Here is an 18,727-nt window from a genome sequence, read left to right as displayed (position 1 = left end):
CCATCTGTCCTTGTTCATTTCATGTCATGGACTTTGCATCAAAGCATTGTCCGTATCACAATAAGAGTTGAAACATTGACATGGTAAGGTCGGTCAACTACAGTAGATGATCCCAATTTTTGACTGGGGCTGTACCTGAAAAAAGTTAGCAAACTCAAATTTGAGACATTTCTCCATTAGTTCAAAAACAGCAGTTTTTAAAATTATTTTTGTTTCATTTTAATTGCAAAAACTGCTCATATTATGGTTCTTGTTCACTTCTAAAATGCTCCAATAATCCACAGCTGAAATAATTCAGACTGTGCCTTTTGTCTCTTCGCACATTATTGTGTATTTTATTTTGAAATAATTACAATTGGGGATTTAATATGAGGCTCGCAATGTTTTCTGTCTAACATACAGTAGTTAACATAATAATCAGTGTTTTGAGTGGAAGGCCACTCATAATTCTGCATGGGTCACATTTTTGAAAGCTTTATCAGCATCTGGTGATTGTTCACTGAAATAATAACAGGCAATTACAAGAGGAATCTACTTAGTCTAGTCATTATTAAAAAGTGAGAGGTAACCCACTGTTATTTTTCAAGTAAGAGATTAGCTCAACATAATGTTCCAGCCAATAATAATAATAATTGAAAAAAAAAGAAAAGAAATCAGACCAGGTTTGAATAGTAGCTTCAATTGTTTGGGCATCAACAATGTCACCAATAAAAAAGTGAACCCTCGAACATGTCAGCATTAGCAGGAGGATGCATCTTACCTCCTCCAAAATACCAGTCATAATGGGATCAGATTCTTTCTTCTGCTGCAGCTGCTTCTCCAGAGTCTTCATACTAACTGTTGCCTGAATAATGATAATATCAAGAAATGATTATTTAAAGCCTCTCCAAAGCTTTAGAAAACACTGCAGTTTAAGTAAAAAAAGAAACAATTTGACAAAACCCATTATAGCTTCACTTTTCTTGCCTTTGTGACATTATTTTGTCGCTGGTGGCAACCACTAAAATCAAGGTTTTGTAACAACTGAATTTTCTGTTTGCTGATTAATTAATCTTTACTAAAAATCGCTTCACTGATCACATCTAGATTGATAAGAGGGATTATACACTGTTACTACTCAGCTTTGTCCTTTATTCCTTTGAAAAGATGCAATTTCAAACCAGTTGTGTACTTTAATAGAATGTTTTTTGCAAAACATCTGTATCTAAGCATATTAGTGTTTTTGCACAGGTGCTCCGATATCTGGTTTAAAACCCCCAAACACAGAATTGTTGTGTATGTTTATACTGAGCTGTACAAAGTGGGAAAATAAACTGGACACCAAATGGTAATAAAATTAGCCAGCAATTCTACAGCAACAAGGTAAAAAAAGAAACTGCCAAACTTGCTTCTGCTTTTACAACATGGCAAATAGGTAACGACGGCAAAAACAGACTATATGAAAGGCTGGCAGTTAACTAGAAGACGGTGTCACGCCTAACAACGGGGGTCAACTACACCTCCTCACTGAGAGGAATTTCTGAGTCACTCTCAGCAGCCGACTGAATCACTCTTAAGCCAGGACTCGTCGGCAGAAAGTATAATTCTGAGAGAATCTTCGAGAGTACGGGCTCTGGTGCTTTTGCAGACCATATCACTTACAAAACAACTGATCCCTTCTAAACTTGAGCAAATATAATGGTTCTGAAGGACTGTTAATATGCTTCAACAGTGACAAAATACTTTAGGTTGTTCAAATCTTGCAAAAGAGGTCTCTACATTTTGTAGATTTCTTTATTTTTATTAAATATTCAGTCAAAGAGACATGACATAATTTTGGGCAAAGCAAAAAGTCAAGCTCTATAAAGCCTGAGCTTTACAACAAAAACAAGTACCTGCGGAGGTTGGGTACGCCCTTGTGTAGTAGGAGCCGGTTTCTGGACAGCTGAGGGAGGTGTGCCTGTCTGAACTGGACGCACTGGGGCTGACAAAACAATTAATAGATTAAAAACAACAACCCATGCTAGGAATATTGTAGTTTAAATTTAAGTTTTTTTAAATTTTTTCTTTAAAAAAAAAAATCAAAACAAAAAAGTCATGTTTGCAAACATCTCCTTACTCAATACAACTGGAGGCTTCGTGGCTGGGAGTGAAAGGGTGCTAGCTGTACTGGAAGAGGAAGCAGCAGCCTTGGGAAGTGTGGAGTTAAAGGAGAAAGCTGGTGCTGGGGTCTCCCCTGATGTAAATCTAAAGAAAGAAAAGACTAACTTTTGCATCTCCATATTCATGCCGAAATGTAAAAAGAAAGCTTCGGTAAAAGGAGTAGTAAAACAAAAAAAGAGTTGAGTACCTGTCATTTAGATTTAATTTGACAGAAGGAAGGGAGGCAGCAGGAAGGCTCTGAGGGGTTGACACTGGAGCTGGAGCTGGAGCTGCGGGTTTCATGGAAGGGGTGCTGAACGAAAATGCTGAAGCAGCAGAGGGAGTTTCAGAAGGAGGTTTGGAAGCAAAAGAGAAGCTCGAGGATACTGAGCTAAAAGGTCCAGATCCCCCAAGGGAGAAAGCAGGAGGGAGGGTGGTGGTGGCATGAGTGGTTGGAACTGAAAAAGTAAATTCTGATGAAGAGGATGACACTGGAGCTGCAGGAACAAAATTGAACGGGACAGCCAAGGAAGATGCAGCAGGAGCAGACGAAGCAGGAGCAGACGAAGCAGAAGAGACGGATGCAAGAGCAATGTTTGGGAACGCTGCTGGAGCAGATCCAGCCGAGGCAGTGGTTTTGGCTGGTTGGGCTGCCAAGGAAACTGTGCATAGAAAAACAAAGAACAACAAAAAAACACTTATAGTGCATCTCATCACAAGCTGAATTATAGCCATATGTAAATGAGAACTTTTAGATTCAATTTGATAATAATTGACCCGAGACACAAACTTTCATTTACAGTTGTACAATTTCTGTTTAACAAAAAAAAAATTTATGTTAAATACAATTGGATGCATTTAATAGAAGATATGACAAAATCCGTGGAGTTTAGAGATGTGATCAAATGAATCCAACAATATTATTGGCCCCAATACAGACATCATTCATGGACTGAACAACAGGCTGAGGCCATCAATTAATCAATCAATTAAGCAATCCAAACAGTGTAGCTATATGTTGCTGCAGGTCATAGTTTAACTAATTTTATTGCAAAAACCTTTCCAAAATTTTCAGTTCAATTCAGTTTATTTATGTAGTGCTTATATAATAATGTTTAAATCTATGATTGTTAATGTTGAAATCTGTGGAAGAACTAAAACCCTTAATGGAAAGAAACTAATTCAAGAGAATGTGAAGAGTGACAATTTAAAGCAATGTTTACTATGCCTACTGTAAAAAAAATGTGTTAAGGCTCCAGTAAACATCTGTCTATACGAGATCAATTATTTTGATTTGATTAAAGGTCGTCATCATTGAAACAACTTAAAAGAACAGCTTGAAAAATGTTTCAGTAACACCTATTTCAAACATCATATGGTCAATTGGGGAATAAAAAAAGAGAGAGAGAGAGATAATCTTATCATGAGAGATGGGAGAAATAATGAATCTAAACACAAATCGGTTCAGTTTCCAAAAAGTCTTACCTGGCTTTGGCTGCCTCTCTCCTTCCAAGGTGAGGGCAGTAAATGGGGAGACTAGCTGCTTAACCCCAGGATTCAGGTTGAGAAGAGCGAATGGGCAGAGTACTCCCTCTGTGGACAGCATTAGCATTGTGGGAGCTGGAGGCAAAGTCTTCTCGTCAGCTTTGGGAAGATAGAGAATGATATTAACGTTTATTCTACAAAACGTATAACCACAAAAAAAATGTTTTAATATAACAAAAATAATGAAACGTTTCTTAAGCAACACTTTCGGTCTCAGATGTAGAGAGTCCACTCCGTCTCATCAACTCTACTGTATTTAGTATCATTTCACTAATCAAGGAGTCAGGGGGAATCTTTACAGCTCTTTGGCAAGGGAACACTCTGTAGCGTCAATAAATTAAAGATCTAATCAAAGCTGGACGTTAATATGAATTCACAAGAGAAATTATTTGTGCTTTACACTAATCACATTTACAAGCGAAAGGGAAAGCTGTTATTCTTGCTGTGCGCAATGAAGACAAACTGCTCTTTGTCACCTTAAGTGTAAAATTCATGAGAACATTTGCTCATATGTTAGCAGCACACTCATCTCACGACCTTGGCTCCTTCCGCCCAGTGTTTAGCTTAAAAAGGCGCTCAACAGCCATGCTTAAAAAGAAAAAAACTTAAGATGCTTGATTGTGTAAAACACAGCCTACTGTATCCATCTTCTTGCCAAACCTTCAAACCTTTTCTGCTCCTCACACCCACTTCTCTACACTTACAAAAATCTTGCATGGTGCTGGCTGCAGCCCAAATGTCAAAAATGAAGCCTAAATCAACATCAAAGGATCAAAATTCAGGATTCGTAACCCATATTAATATGTTTCTGTCAAAATGTATATTAATGCTTACAGACATATCAGGAAAGAGTGTAAAACTCAGGAGATCACAACATTTACTGCTCTTTTTCATACTTTTCCACATAGTTACATTTGGATATTCAAACCCATCTTGCATTTTGCATTCTACATAGACTAAAGACTTTAACCATTGTTGAAAGAATTCATTGTAATCGTTTTGGATTACAAAAGAACATTTTAAGCTATTTGGGAGGCAAAAGGGTGAAATGGAAACAGCAAAAACAAACACAGTAGACCTCATCAGTATTCTGCATTAGGATCGTCTGGGCTTTGTTGTTTGTTTTGGTCCTATAGCTCGTCTGAGCCATTTTAATGAGTACATTTGTTCTCCCCAGATAACTCTGCAGTTCCCCCCCTCCCTTCTTGCTCTGCCCTACCTAATGCCTCTCTCTAGATCAAAGTTTTGATGAGCCTACAATCATGTCATAATGTTGCTCAAATTGCAATTCTTCAACAGGGAGGAAGTTCTTCTTGACATGAACGAGTAGAGATGTGACTAGACAGCAGCAGCAACTCTACGTGCGAGTCTGCCAGACTGGGCCGGTGAGGATGAAACGGTGCACTGAGACGGTAGCTTATCACTATTCTTTACACACGCTGCAACGGAGCACTGCAGTGGATGCTGTGCGCACAAAGCAGCCTGATGGATTTCGGTTTCATCTGATCAATAGAGGTGTGTTCAGCAAAAACATTTTGAAGATGAAACAAAGAGGTGATGTATTGCTGCACGAGAGATGAATTGAGATGAAATAGAAATAGTTTGCAGAGTTTCTCAGACGAGAGTAACAGGCAGCGCTTTTGCAGATCAACTTGTGAAACAAACGGTCGCTTCGTTGCGGGAGGCAGACACAACTATCACCTTGAAACTTTTCTTTTTGATTATGACATCTGGCCATGTCACATCTGAGAGGCTACGAGACAATGGGGAGACTCAACAATAGATTCTGAGAACCTCTCCATTTTTTCCTGTTAGTAAACACCATTGTTTCTGTGATTACATTTTTCCTGTTTGTTTGTGTGCCTTTCCTACACTGTCAACCTCCAGACGATAAAGGCAGATGAACACCCATCGTGAGATGTGATTCTGCTTGTTTAGAAAGTTCTCCACTCTACTGTTGCTTTGTTCAGCCTCTAGACAAAGATGAAATGCAAGCCACTGTCTGTGGAGTTTCTTCTTTGTCATCAACACTAATCCACTTTTTTAATCTAATTCCAGAAAAATATTATCCTAAATGCATTTCCATGCTGCAGATTGCAACCTACTCAATAGAGACTGTACAATCCAACACTGCATATTTGACACATCAGTCATTCTGCAATGCAGTAAACAAAACAGTCTAGAATGTGTTTTGATTTAGTTTAATAATACAACTTCATTGTGCTTCATCTGCTTAAAATAGGAAAACAAAAACAACAATGTCAGCCTTGTCCTTAGTGATGCTTTCCTCCAATGATTTAGTCATATTAATGTGCAGCTGTTTTATTCATGACAGAAATGTATAACAGTAACTATACTAGCAGCAAAAGGAAAATAAATAAAGCAGTGGTTTGAAAATAATGTGTGTTTGCATTAGTGTACTAATTAGCACATGCTAATTGCTTTCCACTAAATACCACAGTACATTGACTTCACAGAGATGTGGAGGTGAGGCGTATTCAACACAGTTCAAATCAATCAAGAAATAAGATCAAACAACAAAAGTTCATATCTTCATTACGACAACTTTTAGGAAGTGTGATTATAGGAATAAACAACATCAGAATATATGCTCTTTTTAGGTTTAAACTGGAAATACTAATATGGACTACATTAGCATGAAGTCAACTGAACTCAAGCATCATCAGGTTCAAATTATATTTAGAATTTAATTGTACATTTTACTTTCCTCTGCAAATCTGTGGATTTGTAGGTATTTTCCAACAGGCCCAGTCTCTTGAAAAGTCCTTTTTACCTTGTTAAATAAATTAGGTTTCTAAAGGATTTCAGATTTGTACTGTGAAAACTGTATTTTTCTTTTAATTATTCAATCTCATTTAAATATATTACTTTACATAAGCAATTTAATTTCTATAAATTTTAAAGTTTAGATAAGGAGTAATCTAAAAGGTTACCGCACTTACTGATTTGGATCTCCTGCTGGCTTGTGTAGTCTATAGCTAAGCCAAGAGGCAGGGTGTCGTCATTCGTCTCCGTCACTGGAAGTTCTGCTCTACTAGCATCTTCTAGGAGCCAAACCTCCCACATCTACAACAACAAACATCAGAACAAAGTACAATTCATTATTAGTAAGTTCTAGCAACTCATCACTTATAGCTGTTATGCTAAATCCGGTAACACTTTATTTGACGGGCTGCGAATAAGACTGTCATGACATCGTCATAAACATGACATAACACCTGACATGAACATGAGTAAGTCTTCATGAATATTTATGACTGTTGTCATAAAGTGTCATTAGGTAAATCATGACACTTTTAATGCAAAGTTGACATTATTCAAAATGTCTTTGTTATGACAACTTGTCATTAACCAAGAAATCATGATCTGACATAAATTTGTTATAAAAGTATTACTGATTAAACTGTAGCTGTATGTTACTAAAGCTAAAATCAAAAGAGATTTAACATGTTTGATTTCTTTATGTTGTTTCTGTTCTTGTTACATACCCTGTCATCTTGTCTTGCAATCACGCTGACCTCAATCGACGCCGCTGACGCAGCTAACATAAGATCCCTTTAAAAACAACAGTATGACGCAGCAAAACTATCAATTTAGCATGACAATGAAATTCTACAAGGGCAGTTATTTAAGTAAAAAGCGACACTTTTTCATTGTAGGCTTAAAAATTATGCTGACACTTACCAGTCTTCTATGTGACTGAGGAAGTAGTGATGCTGTCGCTCTGTACAGCTGCCAAAAACACTCTCACCGAAGTTCAAATACTTTGGCTCCACTTTCTCATCCTTTTTCTGGAGAATTTAAATACATGCTACAAATTATCAGTGATAAACAAACAAAAACACCTGACAATATACTGTGTTCTGACACCAATTTGTGGTTTGTTTAAATGCACATTAATAGTTATCATGTTTATATTACAGGCTTTCATCCATCTGTCATTTAGACAATATCCTTGAACAGTTTCATAATAACTTATATGAAACACGAGACATTTTCGATATGAATAACCTGCTCTTCAAAGTTTTGCTATGGAGTCTGGCACTTTTTTTTCTAACATGGGTGGTTTCATATTGAAGACTATAAATTCATTTAATTGAATGAATCGAATGAGCAACAGAGGTTTTGTGGTACTTACAGGGAGGGAGATCAGCACCAGCTCTGGAGGGGTCTCAAGACACCCGTCTGCATAAACATATGCCACTGCAAACACAGGTGTTCTAAGCCACAGCACATCCAGAGCTGCACAAGAACGTTTGAAACAAAGAGTCAAAAAGGTTCATGATGAGTACATGGTCAGAATATCAGAAATTACCAAATAAAATGGAATCAGTTTATAACATGGAATATTTACAGTGCTAAAGCAATAAAGTAAAAACTGTATTTGCTGCTGTAGTTTTTTGTGTTTTGGTTGAACAAACTTAGAGTGTCTTACATTTCAGCTGAGACCTGGCATAAGGAAAATGTCAGAGAACAGGAAACCCAGAGCATCACAGAACCAAGTAGGTTTATTCAAAGTATCTGCCTTTTACTCAGGGCTTGTTGACCCTGCTTTCCGAAATGGGGCCCTGATATATCTCATCAGTATGAAGACGACTACCTGGGCAGAAACAATTTCCTTTTCAATAAATCTATTTATACCTTTGACTGGGTCATCAGAATTGTAGAAAGGTGGACATGGGATAACTCTCTTCTCTTCCAGAGCCTTTTGAGCAATAAAAGCTAATCAGTTTCACTTCTCAAAAAAACAAACAAGAATTTGATCTCATAATTGCAAATAAAATGCACTTACTGGTGTATACTGGCTGACGGTGGCATTCATTTTTCCCACAGCAACCTGCTTTCCTTTTGGACTCCAGCTAACTGTATAGAGTAAAGTAAACAAGCAGCAACTGAGCCAAACAACAGGTATAAATGATGTATGAACTGAATTAAAAGTATATTTAATTCTAACTTTATACAAGTTAGACTTACGGCAGGTGACACCACTGTTAGCAAGTAGCTGAGCCTGAATCTTGACACTGTCTGTAACTTCAAGAATCATCATGCTGCCATCCGACAAGCAGGCAGCCAACATGGAAGGCTGAGCAGGGTTCCACTTCAGGTCCTGAACCAGAGCATCAGAGGCCACAGCTGGCTGCAATGACGCAAATGGTGACTTCTGTGGTCTGGCCTGACAAAAGAAAATATGACAAATCAGTAAATAAATGAATGACTCACACAGTTTTTCTGGAAATTCTGAAAGTAAAAGGCTAAAAAGCTTAAATAGATATTTTTGAATGCATATTTTCATATTTGAAGGTTATGTTTTACGTGCTTCTCACAGCTTTACGTGTGCTTAAATATTTCCAAAAAATAGTCTTGGCGATCACACAAAGTTTTGTCACGCATTCTTTCTTCTTTTTTTTACTTTGCTAATCACAAAATACTAACGCTAGCATTTTTACAACAAACATTTAAGCAGTTACCTTGTTTATGAAGGTTCGGACATCATAAAATGCGATGGACAAACCGGTTTCCTCGGATGTCCCACAAACTGACAAAGTGAGTTCATCACAACTCAGAGCCAAGTGGTGCAAAGACATGTCCCCAGTCACTTCCACCAGAGCTGGTATACCTTTGACTAGAACACAGTAAAAAAAAAAAAAAAAACAGTTTCAGCACCTCAACGACATGATATTCAGAACATACTATTACAAAAATGTTGAATCAAACTTCCTTGGACATGTTCTTACCTACTTCGTAGGAGCTCCCATCAGCTTTATCAGCAGCAAGAATATTTAAAGTAAGATACACTTTGAATGTTCGGCCAAGGCCAACAAATGTCAAGCCATATTTGTTTGAAACAGTAAGTAGACTGGATCTGTCTTTTGGCATATCTTCAGCAGCCTCAAAAACTTGTACTTTCTTCATCTGTCGAAACTGAAAATCCTAACAAGAACAAAACAAATGTTTACGTACATCATGGTCAAACAACATGTCACTGTATCGGCTACAGTACATCTTTCCACTTAGTACCTTTAAACAAATCATTTTGTAACCACAACACAGCTATGTCCAAACTTAGTCAGATCCCTAGCTGGTTTAATTATAAAGTTATTTTCTATCAACCGAGAAGTTTTTTGACTTGCACAAAAAACGGAATGCCTAAAATTATTTACATCTTTCTCAATAATCCGTGGAGAGTTATTGCAATCAACCCCATATCAGAGTTGCTGATCAGCTTTCTGTGTGTATTCTCTGCTGCTCTGTAGATTTATCTCAGGCGTTGAGCTCCAAATCTTTGAGGTTGAAAGGCCTTGATGTCATCACCCAAATCTGTAGCTTCCTACACAGATTCGAATCAGATTCAAGCCACCAGTGTTGCTTCCAGAAATATGATGGCAGGCTTAAAAGATTACTTTCAACTTCAATCTGCCACAGAAACGGATGCTTATGGAATTAACTGTTCATTGAACTACCCCTCATATCCTTACAGTGTTTGCCCGTGAATATCTCCAATGGTCATTGGGTGATAGACAGGGTACACTTAAGACGGGTCACCAGGAAATCGCAAGGCAACATGGACAAACAACCACGTACACACACACACAAACCTATGAACAATTTAGGGAAGCCATTTAACCCAACAGCCATAAGTTTGGACTGTGGAGCAGGTAAAACCCTGGCTTTGCACAGGAAGATTAGACACATTTAATGGAAAAGGACCATAGGTCAGGATTTCAACTCTGGACCTTCTTAATGCAAAACACAAGTGCTACCAACCACAACACTGTGAAGATATGCAGGTTCATTTAGCTATGTTAAGGTTTTTCTTTCCGCTTAGTTTATACACTTTAACTTCATCGAGTTTAAAAGTACTGTTTTTGGTGGGGGATTTTTTAAATCGGTTTTTCTTTTTTTTTTTTTTTTTTAAAAAAAAGAGAAATAAAAACGCTTGTTTATCTCCAGTCTCCAAGCCGGGCTCACTGAAATATTGTTTCGCTTTCAGATTTGTTGTGGCGATCCCCCACTAGCATTTTAAAAATATAAATAAATAGCTAAATCGTGCTTAATAACATATTTCCGCTCAACATTTAACAATAAGAAAAGAATGCTTTCATTCTCAGTTTTTGATATTGCGCTAAAAAATAACCAGTACGAGAAAACAGGTAAACACAAGTTTAAACATAGTCATTTAAATAATGTTATACAACCACAAGATAAAACTACCCCAGTACTACACAGGAGGAAATGGTAACAAGACTTTGATATCACTGAAAATACGTGATATAACTGGATAACTATTTTCCAAAGTTATTTATTAATCCCATGAGTAAACAATATTTTTGCTAATGTTCCAGCACACATAGCTAACTAAAAACTTAGAAGACAGAAATTATCGTCTACTTTAACTTCAGAAGCATTTAAACTAATACTATGTAAAACACATTAAAGTTAATGCTAATATTGTAGTTTAGTAAATACACTTAGAATGTCAGGGCAAACTAAGCCTAATTTTAAAACTAGCCAAGGCGCTCACTGGCTAAGCTAGCCACAAACATAGGAAATGAACTGACGCAGTAGCTTCCACATGCTAATCTGTCAACACAAGACTTTACCTTCATTTCCCTCTCAGGAGGGCTGTCTGCGTCGTCTCCCATTTTCAGTATCAGAAGCTACTGCCTTTTGCGAAAATGTACGGTATGTGGTTATTTCTTGAACGTCCGTAGCAGAGATAAAGTTTAGGTGAGCCGCATTAGTACAGCTGTGCACACAGCGCGCAAATTTGCCCTGAAGAAAAGATCTCAGGGTGGCAAGTCGATGCCAGAACACAGGATCACTTAGCTCAGGCCACAATGGACTTGAGCATTTAGTATTTTTATTAAGTATTTAGTAATTTCCTTGTTTATATTTTCAACACTTTTTATGTAACATTATTGTGCATATCCACATTGATTGATTGATTGAAAATGTCAGTATTACCTCATTGCTTTATGTTTCCAGTCAGAAGAAGTGGCAATTTTCTTCCAGCTGGCAGAAAGCTATTTAACTCCAGATGATGCACTGAGTGGATTTCCTAAACAACTATGTGGAATGACATATCCTGTGGTTGTGGAAAATATGTTAGTCTGTTTTAAGAAGGGTCAAGTCACTGGCTTGCAAAGAAAACATGTAAGGCGACTGCAAAAAATGACTAAAAATGGGAGGAAAAGCTGGAAGGAAAGCAGTGAACTATTGTCTTTGAAAAAGAAATCTGGGTGGAAAAAACCCTTAATGATCATAAATGGTGATCCATTAGACATTAACATTTGACATCAAATAATAAAAGAAAAACAACAGTAGAACTTATGGCTATCTTTAAGAATGAAAGCAATAGCCTTTCTACACGCAAGGAAGGCATGTGAAAGAAGCACAAGGGATTTGGGCCGAGTGGCCATAAGAAAACTTAAAATACCTCAAATAAATCAATAACTGACATAATATTAAAATTAATGGTACTTTTTAAAGCTTTATGATATTATTGTTTATAGATTACATTTTTGTGACTTTTGTTCTATTGAAAAGAGTGATGCTGGATTAAGTAGGCAGCGATAATTTGCCAGATTACTTAATCAAATTTAAAAATTCTAATAAGGCAAAAAGTGTACATCTCTCTCTTTTTTTGTTTTTGAAAAGGTTTGGATTTTTCACTGGAACAATTTCCTTTATTTCTCCAAAATGGTTCCTTTGTCTTCCATAGTAAATTTTGCACAAAAAAAAAATCGACTTTGTAAGACTTTTTTTTCTATCAAATATATTCTAGCAAAACCACAGCATTGGCTATTTTTTTTCTGTTGGCAACCCTTTAATGCCATGTTTGCATTGTACATATCTGAAGTACATCAGAACTTGCAAAACACATTTCTATAAGGCTCCGTCCTGTGCACAGGATTCATGGAGTCAGCACTATGGGCAGATCCCCAAACGCAGCCTTTCAGCTCTTGGAACACAAAGACACAAAGACAAATGAATAAGCCACTCAGTACAGTACATGGTGAAGTAAGGACTTTTTTTTATTAGAAAGCAGACATGTTTTTGTAATGCATTTAAAGAAATAAGGTACACAACTTAAAACCCATGATGGCAAATACAATGATGGGAATGAAAGAGATTTGTATGCAACATCGAAAGTGGCAACTTGCATTTCCAGTATATATTATTGATGCTTGAGAGTCAGAAGGCGCATAAACATTTCAACATTTTGTCTCTTTTATGAAGCAGTATCAACACTAAAATAGCCTCATCCCAATTTGCCTGGGCCAAGCCCTGCTGATAGTCAGAAACAACACGATGATCAAAGTATGCAGTTGCATGATAACATCTTCCTTCTTTTTTTTTTTTTTTTAAACATTTGTGTTGTCGTCCATCATCAGGTCACCAAAAAGCCCAGAGAATGACAGATAAGGTCCATGCCAACTGAGGACATCTCTGCCCAATGAGCACCAAGGTTTGAGTAAGTCCTCGCTGCAAACACGCACACACACATAAAACCAAGAAGGCTGCAGATGACACCATCAACCCTCCGTTCTGAAAGTAAGCCAGTACAGAATGAAACAAGCTGAAAGACAAAAGCAAATAGCAAAAGCACAGCAAGTCATTTCACATCCCCCATAGTGCACTGTGGGCCTCATCCCTTTTCTGATTGTCAGCGCTCTGAACACATGGCTTTAAAAGTTGCATCTACTCGTCTGTTGCCTGTAGCCTTGGTCATCCTTGACAGCTTTTTTTTTTCCTTTTCTTTCGGTTTTCTAAGTAGTTCTAAAGTGCTGGCATCATGTTCGAGGACACAGACATACACGCACAAACTTTTCAGTGCATTTCTTTTCTTAGTCTGAAGATTTAGATGCACACTCAACTGGGTAGTTAGTTTATGTATGCCACTCTTAATCAGTATTTTGCTGTCGATTATGCAAGAGATTACATTTTATGCAAACATTCAATGAAAGGCCAGGGTGTATGATTAAAAAATACAGCCCCGTTGACTGCAAGACGACTCAAGTCTCTGCTTGCAAACAGTGAAAACAGTTATTCAGCATAAAATACAGGGTGCATAAAGATCAGAGGTTTCATCGGGTCAGGGTGAACATCTGAATGGCATGCATTTTATGATACAAGTGTAATTTTTGCATATCAGTGTATAATTTTCAGGGTTAACCTTTCAGCAGAGCGAATAAAAAAAAACTTACAGTGCCCATTATTTTTTACAGTAAAAGAGGCAGAGAGCCAAAAGAAGAGGAGAAAAAAAGTTTTGAATAAAATAATGAAACAATGGTTTCTGCACAGCCACCAACCCCATCCTGTTTCTCATTTGAGCTTGCAGTTAACACGACACTGGTTTCCATCAAAGAAACATAGAAAAATCATACACGTTATTTTACCTTTTTTTTTTTTCTATTAAGCACCTCCGACGGAGCTCATTCTATCATAGGTTAGCCATGACATTGTCTGAGACTTTCTGATTTTAAAGTGCAACATCACCCGGTTACCCTGCACAAGATGAAAAAAAAAATCAAAGATCCCAGGAAGCTAAAAAGGAAAGTTAAAAAGGTTTGATTAAAAAGTTAACAAACTGACAGAGGGTGAGGTTTACAGAGGAAGACGCATTTGAGCGGATGCACCAATTCAACTATATCTGATTTTATTTACATATATTTGATAGGTTTCCCCATTTTGCTCAGCATGCAAGGGTGTTCAGGAAGGAACCAGTCTTATTGTAAATAAAAGCTTAAATAAACACAGTGACCCTAGTAAAGGGAGCAAAGTTTTTACATTCAAAAATTACATGAAAGAAAGTAAGTCAGCTAAAGTATGTCAACATAGTTAGAGTCATAATTTTAAAGTTTAGAATAACAATTTCAGTAAGAGAAAAGTCTAATCCATACAGCCTTCTTGGCTTGTTTATTTCTGAACAACTATTATGGCACAGATCCACATTCACAGTCTAAGGCACTGCTCCACACTTATTTAATCACTGCAATGGAGTATATCACATTTTCCTTGGTCCTTATAGATACTGCACTCTTTTAATTAGAACTGCTCTGAAAACTGTGTAATTGAATGCAGAAAAACATTCTGTTTAAAGATACATTAGAGAAAGCAGAGATTTAATTGTACAGACTCAATATATTTTAAACTCTGACCACTTTAACCGATTTAATAAGGGGTAATGGTGGTTTTTGATTTTAAGGTGACTTGCCTTTCAATATAAATGTATTTATTTTTACCTATTTATTTAATGTTTTCACACAGTTAGCTTATTTGACCAAACAAGAGGTGACCCCAATAGGCAAAAAAGTAATATTTATTTATTCCCTCACAAGAGCAACATCGAATAAATGAGACAAGATGATGCTATAAGTTAGTAAATATTTTCATTTCACCATTAGATGAGCATATTTTAAATCATGTGGAGTAACTGAAACAAACCTCAGTTTTACACTTATTAGGATACTGCTGCCTGTGCTTCAACACACTGGAAGACTTGTTTGTATCAATTTTAAAATATTTATGCAAAAACATCACTATCAGTAAAGTTAATTTTAAATTTCTTTTTTTTTAAGTTTGCAATTTATGTGAATAAAAAAATGAAGCCACATACTAAACAAAGAGATTCAATAATTTACTATATCATAAAAATAAAAAAAAAGACTGTGACCCTCAATGCTACAATTTACATTCAACCATCAACTTGGCCATTCATGACCCTGGCTTATCTGGGGCAGATTACAGTTCTTCCCAAAGGGGGAAAAAATAGAAAATAAAAAACAAAACAAAAAAAAACAAACTGTAAACGTAATGAACATTACCTATAGTGCAATCTTGACCCTGTTTTTTTATATGCAGGGCTATCTAAAAGCTTACCCTAAAGATCCAAGATATACTTGTCGAAGACAGAGAAAAATTTGGCCCAACCTCTAAAGTGGCACATCACTGAAAAAATACATAACAGATCAAATATTCAGGGGGCATCTCCTTAAACCTCCTTAACCTCAGTTGTGCAATCACCACATTTTTGTTTTGAATATTTGTGATAAAAATTAAAATTTATGGTCTGCTTTTGTAATTAAATGTTCTTCGACTGCTGACTGAAGCCCACGACAAGCAAAGAACAAGGGGCGACATTCAACAGTGCATCATTTTAAATCAATGCATGAAAGAAAAATGATAAAGAAAGGCTCTTTGGACTGGGTCCTATGCATGGCAATGGCAACAAGCGTGAAAACAGACATCAAAAACAGAAAACAGGCTTGACGAATGCACGGCCTTAGTCCCCCCAGCAAAACACAGAAACAGTCATCGTCAATAGAGACCCGTTGTTTCTATCTGAGCCCACAGAGTGCCTGATTGAATATGTAATCAGGGTAACGTGGTGGGGATTTGCAGTCTTTTGCAGGAGCCTCTTTTCCAGAATCCTTGGCTTCCCCCACTCTCTTGAGTGCAAACGCAGTAAACTAGCGTAATTTGCTCTTAAAAGTAATCTTTAAATAATTTACCCACCGTCTCATTTCCCCATTGGAGAGCGAGTAATCAAACTAACAACAAAAACAGGATGGAAACAGGACAAAATTGACTCAAAACATTTCACGACACGTCATGAAGGTGGAACAGTACTCCTCTCTGGCACTGTTTTTGTTTTTTCAGTGTAGTGCACTTCATATATTCACTGTTCTCCATTTAAGTGGACAATACACTCTGCAGAATTCATACAAATAAAAAACCCCCAAGAAACTCAAACTAATTCGGTATCAGAAACAGTCAAAGCAGGGTTACATCAAGATCATCTGTAACGTTTGGCGGCCTTTTTCCAGAAAGAAATGGAGAAAGTGCTTCTAGTTTTTAACATCACAGCTCCAGGCAAAAGTAGCTGTTATCTTATTTCAATGCAGAAATGGGACCTTGCATTTCTCTTTAGCAAATATTTCCAGCCATTGTTTGGACTAACGCATGCAAGTCTTGACATTATCTCATGTTTTTATTCATGTCTCTGTATCTCCAAGAATTCTGTGATTTTTGGAGTTAAATTCACTGCAACATATTCTTTTGGACAGTGTGCCATTTGATTACATCAGTACGTTAAACGCTTGTATTACAGAAATGTAAAGATGAATGAATGAGTGTTTGTGTGTTTATTTGCATGTATCTATGTGCGGCTTGGGAGGTATGATCTGGAGCAGACACAGGTATCACATTGACAGTCTTGTCCGATATGTCCGACTAGATATGCACGAGAAAACAACAAATACGTGTGATAGATTTGTTATCTTGCATTTGTTCTTAAAGCTATGATAAAAAAAACAAGTACTTGCAGAAAATAATATTTTGTAATTTTCATCATAAAAGTGATACAACACAGTGTGTTGTGAAAATATCCATACCTTTTGAACTTTTCCATGTCATATAATATCATGTATTATTGCAAACTTTTAATGTATTTTATAGGAAATTTATGTGAGAAATCAGCACAGAGTTGTGTGTGATTGTGATCACACACAAGAAAACGATGCTAAATTTTAAGCAAAAACAACCAAAACACAAAAAATTTAAAATATTCTTAATATTTCAATTCAATTTGACGAATTCTGGTTACAGTAAATTATATTATTTTCAAAGAAAAAAAGGACAAGAACTTTCAGACTTGCTGTGCAAAGCTGCTCAGAACATCTGAAATTGCAGTGAAGTTTAGGAAGTACTGACTCAGGGGCGGGAGTGAATAAAAATGCATTTGCTTAAAAATAGTAGAAAACGCTACAGCATTTTCTTCACATATTGAATTAACTCAGACTCAATTCACATACATGCACTGTTTTTTGTTGGTCTGTCGCATAAAATCCAAATAAAATTCAATAAAGTTCGTAGCTGTGACAAAAAATGGACAGGTTCAAGGGGTATGATACTTGGGCAAAACAATACAAGGTAAAATAAAGGAAAGGGTTTCTTATTTTCTAAACAATTCTTTCACAGTACACTCTTTACGAATAGTAATGGGATGTAAAGTGGTCTTGCTGTAGAGCTCTGTTTCTCAAATACAATTTTCCAAGTCACTTTATAAAATAATATTACACTGCAAACTACAACCTGCTGCAAACCAGCTGTTGGTGGTGTCGCACTGATATGATGAATCATTACAGTCATCTGTTTTGTTATTTGACCTTTTGGAATAATGCTGCAGATGCCCAAGTGCTGAATACATACTTGGACCCGAACTGACTAATGTCATGCCTGTGTATGCTTTTAATAGCTGTGGTTTTTTTTTTATTTCACTGCATGTAAGTTTGCAAATACACAAGCACACACGAGCGCATGCATGTGCGACCAACTTTTGTCTGATAAAAGTTGCGAGTGCAGCTTTGTGTGTGGAGAACAAAATTTCCCTGTCGAGGAAGCACAGAAGAGAGGAAAGAGTGACGGATGAGACAGTGAGAAGAAGTAAATGTGAGTGTTAAACACATTTCACGATGTGGGAGGGAGATTCACTGTCCGTTCAACCTCAGATTTTGTCCAAAACTTTCCACCCCCTGCTCAGGGGGCGTATCTGCTGATCTGACCACCGACACCAAAATCGGTGCCCCCAATGATCGGTCCGCGCCCTCCGATCCAGCTTCGTGGTCATCTTCCTCCTGATCCTCCTGGACTGCTGCTTCACCTTCACCTTCGGCTTCTGCTCCAGCCGACCCTGCACCGGGGCTGACTGCATGAGTCCTGAGAGGGTCCTTGCGATCTGGACACAACCTTTGCTCTAGGCTCTTCAAATCATGCTCGAAGGAAAGAGAAACTCCTGACTGAGGGGCACCCAGGGCTAGGTTCAGACCAACGGCAGCAGCAGCACTCATGCCCATGCCTGCCCGGTACACTTCCATGCTATCAGGCAGCATGGACTTGATCTTTGGGAGCCATCTCTTGCGGACCCGCCTTGCATTTGTGCACATGTCAGCAGCGATCACATTCATTTCACTCTCCTTGAAGTTAGGGTTAAAGTTTTGACAGTAGACTGTAAAAGAGGAGAAAACAGCAATGTCCA

The 18,727-nt window shown here is 37.3% G+C and overlaps 2 protein-coding genes across 8 annotated transcripts in view; both read right to left on the bottom strand.

Annotated features, from left to right (window-relative positions):
• Positions 1 to 11,478, bottom strand: part of nup214 (nucleoporin 214) — a 29,701-nt gene extending 18,223 nt beyond the window's left edge. For 3 of the 5 annotated variants that reach the window (XM_028025314.1, XM_028025316.1, XM_028025315.1), the window contains exons 1-15: positions 11,289 to 11,478; positions 9,423 to 9,618; positions 9,156 to 9,310; positions 8,662 to 8,860; positions 8,480 to 8,550; positions 8,329 to 8,392; positions 7,826 to 7,929; positions 7,372 to 7,478; positions 7,176 to 7,242; positions 6,630 to 6,753; positions 3,607 to 3,765; positions 2,330 to 2,783; positions 2,099 to 2,226; positions 1,875 to 1,963; positions 761 to 844 (exon numbers count right to left, since the gene is read on the bottom strand). In XM_028025314.1, coding sequence (XP_027881115.1) covers positions 761 to 844; positions 1,875 to 1,963; positions 2,099 to 2,226; positions 2,330 to 2,783; positions 3,607 to 3,765; positions 6,630 to 6,753; positions 7,176 to 7,242; positions 7,372 to 7,478; positions 7,826 to 7,929; positions 8,329 to 8,392; positions 8,480 to 8,550; positions 8,662 to 8,860; positions 9,156 to 9,310; positions 9,423 to 9,618; positions 11,289 to 11,330 — 2,043 coding nt within the window. In that variant the 5' untranslated portion in view covers positions 11,331 to 11,478. The remainder of the gene's footprint in view (positions 1 to 760; positions 845 to 1,874; positions 1,964 to 2,098; positions 2,227 to 2,329; positions 2,784 to 3,606; positions 3,766 to 6,629; positions 6,754 to 7,175; positions 7,243 to 7,371; positions 7,479 to 7,825; positions 7,930 to 8,328; positions 8,393 to 8,479; positions 8,551 to 8,661; positions 8,861 to 9,155; positions 9,311 to 9,422; positions 9,619 to 11,288) is intronic. The other 2 variants (XM_028025317.1, XM_028025318.1) reach the window with 2 other exon arrangements.
• Positions 11,479 to 12,701: 1,223 nt separating this feature from the next.
• Positions 12,702 to 18,727, bottom strand: part of nacc2 (NACC family member 2) — a 41,758-nt gene continuing 35,732 nt past the window's right edge. For all 3 annotated transcript variants that reach the window (XM_028024959.1, XM_028024960.1, XM_028024958.1), the window contains one exon: positions 12,702 to 18,697. In XM_028024959.1, coding sequence (XP_027880760.1) covers positions 18,180 to 18,697 — 518 coding nt within the window. In that variant the 3' untranslated portion in view covers positions 12,702 to 18,179. The remainder of the gene's footprint in view (positions 18,698 to 18,727) is intronic.

The sequence above is a fragment of the Xiphophorus couchianus genome, chromosome 8 (assembly GCF_001444195.1).
Source record: "Xiphophorus couchianus chromosome 8, X_couchianus-1.0, whole genome shotgun sequence".
NCBI lineage: Eukaryota > Metazoa > Chordata > Actinopteri > Cyprinodontiformes > Poeciliidae > Xiphophorus > Xiphophorus couchianus.
The sequence above is the reverse complement of the archived record's forward strand: the minus strand, read 5'-3'. Positions and strand labels throughout refer to the sequence as shown.